General features: G+C 41.2%; 1 protein-coding gene across 1 annotated transcript in view; it reads right to left on the bottom strand.

Moving 5' to 3' along the window:
- The window catches only part of LOC111868107 (glutamate receptor ionotropic, kainate 3-like), a 16,149-nt gene extending 10,422 nt beyond the window's left edge, over positions 1–5,727 (bottom strand). The window contains exons 1-4 of the mRNA XM_023858499.2: positions 5,581–5,727; positions 4,102–4,218; positions 2,886–3,149; positions 1,156–1,274 (exon numbers count right to left, since the gene is read on the bottom strand). Coding sequence (XP_023714267.2) covers positions 1,156–1,274; positions 2,886–3,149; positions 4,102–4,218; positions 5,581–5,628 — 548 coding nt within the window. The 5' untranslated portion in view covers positions 5,629–5,727. The remainder of the gene's footprint in view (positions 1–1,155; positions 1,275–2,885; positions 3,150–4,101; positions 4,219–5,580) is intronic.
- Between the last annotated feature and the right edge of the window lie 1,256 nt (positions 5,728–6,983).

The raw sequence follows: 6,983 nt of genomic DNA, 5'->3' as shown, positions 1-6,983 counted from the left end.
TGCTGACACCAGACTGTGCAGTACCTATATGTACTCTGAAGTGGCTGCCTGGCTGTGCTGGTGTGTCATGGATGGAGCAGGTGGTTCAGGGTGTGGACAGGTGGAGGAAGGGGGTGAGTCTTAACTCTTGACTGAGTAGGAGGTATGTTAGTATCTGTGTAGGGTTTTGAAAATGAGGTTGGTCATGTCTGAGTAGGTGTCGTTAATTTAATTTGAGTGGTCGATGCTTAGAACTGATCACTAATGCTGTAGGCCTAGACTCATATTAAGGAGGTGCTGCAATCGAATTTCAAGTGGGACGCTGGCTGTCTCACTGGGATAGTGCCTTCTTCAGATCAGAACTACTACTTTCCAGATCCTCTCAAATTCGTTATTCATCAGTTATCCTACCATTTGACATTCTAATCTAAATAATTAGAGCATCACATAGTAAGTAAAGTAAAGCTATCCCCATACCAGGCCATGGAGGCACATAGGGTTGAGCCTCAACGTCTCACAGAGCATCACATAGTAGTGCTAAAAAGGATAAATGATTGCTGAATAATTAACTGTAAGGCACATGTAAGTCAGAGGTTATGCCTAATTTTTTATGGTACGATCCCAGCTTTCTTCAGGGATTGAGGAAAACCACTATTACCTCAGGATACTTGGTCATGAGGCACAGATTTGAACCCAGGACCTCCAATATATGAAGTAAATTGATTACAATAAGTGTATAACAAAATAATAAATTGTATTGTGTTGTTGCAGAAACAGTCAAATCTTTTCAGCATACATTTGAAATGTGGAATCTATCATCATTTGAGGTTCACTTGAGATTTTTATGTGCTGGTACGTGGGATATATTTACTATAGTGTAAATATTTTGTTGTTGTGGGGTATTGTGGTGAGACTGGGCCGAGTCACACCAGTGTTTCTGTGGTGTTCCTCTCTCCCGCCAAACAAATGCTGGGATCATGCCTCAAGTTAGTCCATGACCAATTCCTTCCCCAAGTATTCACAGTTGTCCAATCACACACTGCTGTAGAGTCTGAGTTACTGTCAGTGCTATTAACCAAACCATATATAAAGTAAATGAGAGTCTTGGATCACAGCGCAGGCTTGCTCCGAACTGTAAAGTCAGTTGCAAACTGTGACATTTAGGGTGCCACTTACTTGAAGTGCAACAGGTCCATGAGTGTGCGCAAGATATGTGCACTGTAACCATGCACTGCCATCAGATGTCCCTGCTTATCTTGTTCCGTCCTGCAGTCAAACCCATAGTCTGGTTTTCCCTGAAGAAGGCACAACATACACCAGTTTCAGTGTGAATGAATGAGAAATTTTCTCATCACCTTGAGAGCCATCTATTCTAGTTGGGGCATAAGCTGTTGGGGTAGCATCAGACATTAGGTAGCCCCTGGTCCCCCAGGTTGGGGGTTGGACAGAACTCGAGCAACTCCACCCCAGAATACAATATGTGGTAACAAAACTAGCATTGGAAGACTAAGAGAAGCTATTAAAGGCAATGGATTAAAGTTTTTTTTATGATTGGAACACTACACAGAATGATTCACAGACAGTTTTGTGCACTACAACCTTGTGCAAATTCAATTTTTTGCAGGAGCGTTGTTCTTATTTCATAAACATGTTGTTAGGGTGCGTGAACTGGGCTCCTGCACTTCAAGACGATGCACAATGCAACTCAATGAAAAACAACCAGAGCCACTCACTGCACTACTTCAACTGAACTTCTGCTATCAGCTACAGATGGCGCTAGTGCCATCTGACGCACATCTTTCATGTTACAGCAGTGTTACCACTAATTTTTATCCAACCCTTGTGTAATTTTGCCTGCAATTCTATATGGGTGTGAGACTTGGTCTCTGATATTAAGGGATGAACATAGACTGAGGGTGTTTCAGAACAGGGTGCTGAGGATAATATGTGGATCGAAGAGAGATGAAGTGACAGGAGATTAGAGAAGACTTCTTAATGAGGAGCTTCATAACTTGTATGTTCACCAAGTATAATTAGAATGATGAAGTCATGGACTAGATGGGCAGGGCATATAGCACGAATGGGGGAAAAGGAATGCATAAAAGATTTTGGTGGGAAGCCAGAAAGAAAGAGCCTTAGGAAGGCTTAAACATAAGTGGTAGGATAATATTAAAATGGATCTTAGAGAGATAGGATGGGGTGGTATGGACTGGACCGATCTGGCTCAGGACAGGGACCAGTGGGGGGGGGGTTCTTGTGAACATGGTAATGAACCTTCAGATTCCACAAACTGTTTGGAAGTTCTTGAGTAGCTGCACAACTGGCAGCTTTTCAAGAAGGGCTCAGCTCCACAAAGTTAGCTACATTAAGCCAGAGCCCCAGTCTGTGTGATGGGACCTAGCCCCACTGTTTGGTTTTCCAGCCTGTTCTAGCACCAATACACAAAGGTCATTTCTTTTATTTGTGATTTATTTAACAACGATGTCAGTAGCTCGGGTCATGAAGTGTCATGTGTTAGGTTGATTGATGAATTGACATGGATGTGGAAGGAAGTGATTGTGGCCTAATTTGAGGCAGTTTCCAAGCATTTGCCCAGAGAGACTGAAGGGAACGTCAGAAGTGCCGGTCAGCGGCGGCTTTTTGTAGGCTTTGACCTTGCATGCAATAAGCATGGACTGGTTAGGACAGTACACTATAGTTTCATGTGTGTGAAGTTCCACAGACAATTGGTGCAGTTGTCTTTTAAAGAGTACAGGAGTCTCCATGAACAATCAAACCAGTTCCTAAAATTGCACCAAAGATTTTTCAGCATGTGCACTGTACTTCTTAAGTTAACAGCTAAACTAGGACTGAATTTGTCTGCAGACTTCTTCCATACTGTGGTAGTCTCGACCTCTGATGCTTACCACAAGAACACCAACCTTCAAGGTGACCCCGGCCATGTAGCGCGATCGGACGAGCATCTTATCCATGTAGGACTGCAGCTGGGGGAGCTTCCCCCACCCACTTCTCCTCTCAGGGGAGTAGTGCCAGCGGGCAATGAGTTCGGTGCATAAGGGGCTACCTCCCCCTAGCTTATAAGCATCCCACACCGCACCTATCACTTCGGTACCACGACCAGTAAGCTGTGTCCAGAAGCTGACAATATTTACATCACTAGCCAGACCAGCCTATGAAGGAGAATACAGAATAAAATTTAATGACATCATAGTTAGATAGGTGAAACATTTAGTTATTTGGGAAGTGAGATAAATTCAGAAAGGAAAATCAACAGGATACAAAATGCTTCTAAGCTTTATCAAATTATAATAGGACGGTTATGGAACATAGAGGCACCCAAAATAATGCAAAGAGGCAATCAGTAAGCTATATTTGAAACAGGTACCAACTCACGGCGCTGAATCCTGGATTGCAACAGAACCACAAGCAGATTTATAATTGTCCCTGTGTCTTTAAGCACCATGTCATGAAAACTTATGCAGAAGTATAGATAAGCTCCACCATTCCTAATCTGTGCACTAAATGGTAAGCTATCATGCCCTGATCGTTTTACCCCCAGTAAAGGAGCCTGTGGCACCCATTGGGTAGGCGGCTGGATGGGCTGCGGAGCCAGTCTGGATGCTATGGGAAAAAGGCTCATGTCCCTGCCAGGAATGGAATCCCGGCTGTCCAGTCAGTCCCTATGCCGACTGAGCTATCCCGGCACCTATTAGAAAAATATAAAGAGTTCTGTTCTCTGAATACAACGCCGTGAAGTCCAGCCGAATCCAACCAACGCTTCCGGGAATGGAGATGTATTGGAAGGGGGACAAGAAGCGACAGGATTAAGAACAAAATTCTTAAAGGAGTTGGAATTTTAAATTTATTATTATAGTTCAAAAATAAATTATTGCAATAATTTGGATATGTAAATAGAATGGACAGAGAAATGAGAAGAACATCAAAATTAAAATTTAAAGGAAAGAGACCTCTTGAGTGATCCTCAACAAGGCGGTTAGCCCAGAAGATGTCAAGAAGACAAGAAGACTGTCTGTTGTACCTTGTAAAATGGAGATTGTACCATAAAGAGAAAGAGTAGAAGCATAATGTAATTTAGAGATTTCTGTGTGTTATGGCACTGACCTGAAGGCGAGAGAACCTCTTGTATGTTGCATTTCTGGCTTCTTCAGGCTCATACCAACCCTCCATCACTAGTATCCACCATGAGTACATTTTGGTTAGAAGTCCCCTATTATTTACCTGGAATGGTAAGAGATGGTTAACCCCTTAAAGCTCAAGGTAATTATGAATATCTCCTTTTTTAACATTGAAGAACCCGAATTTGCCCATGCATGTTATGTTTGCATGTTCTGTATGATTCTGATAATAAACAGCCATAACACACAGTAACCGGTTTGTTTTGATAATGGAGACACTGTGTTCTCTAAAACAACTGAATTTTTAAGTATTATTCGGATGAACTTCGGGCCTCAAATATTTGATGTGTTTGAAATTTACTTAGCTGGGTGTTTCATATTGTGGACTTCTGGGTTATGACACCGTCTAATCTGACAGGTGATTACGAATATTTCACCAGGATGATACAAATATCAGATTCTTCCGAAACATTGGTACCAGTCTAGCAAACTACAAGGCATCACATCTCAGGAGACTATTCGTAAAATACAGAAGAATATACTACTTTGGGTCTGTGTTGCTTATGTCGGGAGATTTTGGTTTAGAGTCCCAGTGTGAAATTGCCCCAAATTCTATTATTAATTCTGAAGATGCAGAAGGGAATGACCTCCACACTTTGCATTCATTTTATTAGCTTTGTGCAAAGAACACATAGGACCTACAATTTAAATTACACAGTTTTTGGTAGTGGTACTTCCTCCATGTCAACATGATTTGATCTTCTGAGGAGTGTGCCATAATAAAAGTGAGGCATGAGGCATTACTACAGGTGAGCTAAGAAGTAATGTGTTTTAAACACATGATTTCACCAAGAAGACAAGGTCTCCCAGTTGGATATTTCATTACAGGTTTTTCTGCCAAAATTTTATATGCATTTCTCTTCTCTCATATGCATGTTACATGTGTCATGTCTCATCCATCTCATCCTCTTTGATTTGATCCCTCTAATAATATTCGGTGAAGAGTACAAATTATAGAGCTCATTATGCAAATTTCCCCATTCTCCTGTTACTCCTCCCTTCTTAGGTCCAAATATTGTCCTCAACAGAGCCCCTGTTCCCAATGAAAACAAAGCTAAATATTTAAAAATATGTCAGATTATTTTCATTCACGGAAATGTTCTGTCTATAAGGCAGATTGTCTCATCTTTTTATTTAAACATGCCTTGGTATAATGGTTCAACATATTCAGAAGAACAGTTCAGAATATTCTAGTGGCATGGTTCAACATGTCATGGAATCATTCAATGCATTCTAGTAAAGCAGCTATACATACACTAGTAATTAAATATATTCCAGTAGAACAGTTTAGAATATTCTAGTGGCATGGTTCACATGTTGTAGAATCATTCAATATGTTCTAGTAGAATAGTTCAACAAACTTTATAAGAACGGTTCAAGATGCATGCCAATGGAAGCGACTGACCTGAATTATTAAATTTGGTGTGAGAGAACAAGCGGGGAGCACAACCATTGGAATGGTGAAGGCCTCTGGGGGGAGTGGGGAGAGGTTGTGGTCTCCAGAGAGAAGCCGCACGTAAAGCGATGCCGATGTCTTCCTATGCCAGTACAGGAACTCCTGGTCCCCTGGAACAGTAACACCAGCACACCAACACTCTAAGCATTATCTTCCCCCTCTCCCCACAACACAATGATTCAGTCTTTCCGCCTAGAAAATAAGGCCCTAAAGTGAGGTTTGAGGTTCTCATGTTGGAATGAAGTACTGTCTTCTAGGATATGCCATCATTCAGTTTGGCAGGTCATCATAAGTCCCTCCAAAACGTAGGTCACAGTCTGTCACACAACATCGTATATCAACCCAGAAAAGAATAATCTTTATATATATTAAAAAAAAAAAAAAAGAACTAAATTTCACTGGGCTGTTGTTAATGAAGTGTTGGTAGGTGCCATCTAGGGGAAGGAGAAGAACTGCAGATGTCACCTTGTTTTAGAAGAACTTCGCCTTCAACGTAGAACAGTAAACTATTCAAAAGTTCTATCTTCTAGGATATAACGCTGTGTATTCCAGTGAAAGTCAACCAACGTTTTGGAGGAACATGTCGCTCTGTTTTAAGAGCTGAGCTCTGCTTGCTGCATACTGGTTTCTTGCTTGGCATAGTCTTTGATCCTGAAGATACAGATGACATATATTTCTGCGAAACGTTGGTTGACTTTTACTGGAATACAATTCATTATATTTCAGGAAATGGAACTCTTCATAGTTACTGTTGCAAGAACCTTAACTCCAAAATAAAATATTGTTTTACTCCCTCACATACTCAGCATAAGGCTACAAGTATGTTAGGTGTTGTGACTGAAGAATGTACGCAGATTTCGAGATCTTGATCATTTACACGTTTTCAGAACCCCAGATAACGAAAATAAAAAATGTTTTGGGAAATATGTGGGTGTGTGTTTGCGCGCTAGCTCCTAAATGGTTGCACAGATGTTACTGATATTCGATATTCAGGAGTTTATCGATCACAGGTCCGGTGCCCGGTGAATATGAACATTCCAATTCCAAAAAGAGGGATCCTTGAACTGCGCCTCACAACACAAAACGGAAATTTTATCAAAAACTGCTAAAACTTTTTTATTAAATTCCACTAATTAGTGGAAACATTCTCCCTAAATAGACCTGCGCAGGCAGTACCTTCAAGAAAATAAGTGTACGCGCATTTGGAGCCCAAACGCTAAATGCGCATGCTGCTGAAATCTTCTTTACCGGCCGGACGGGTTTCACTGGTGTTAGGAATTTGGTAACCAACAATGGTCCACCATGTAACAATCGGTTTCCCTTCCAAGGTAACGTAGTTAAGGTTACTCGAA

This window comes from Cryptotermes secundus, unplaced genomic scaffold, assembly GCF_002891405.2.
Source record: "Cryptotermes secundus unplaced genomic scaffold, Csec_1.0 scaffold1440, whole genome shotgun sequence".
Taxonomy (NCBI): Eukaryota; Metazoa; Arthropoda; class Insecta; order Blattodea; family Kalotermitidae; genus Cryptotermes; species Cryptotermes secundus.
The sequence above is the reverse complement of the archived record's forward strand: the minus strand, read 5'-3'. Positions and strand labels throughout refer to the sequence as shown.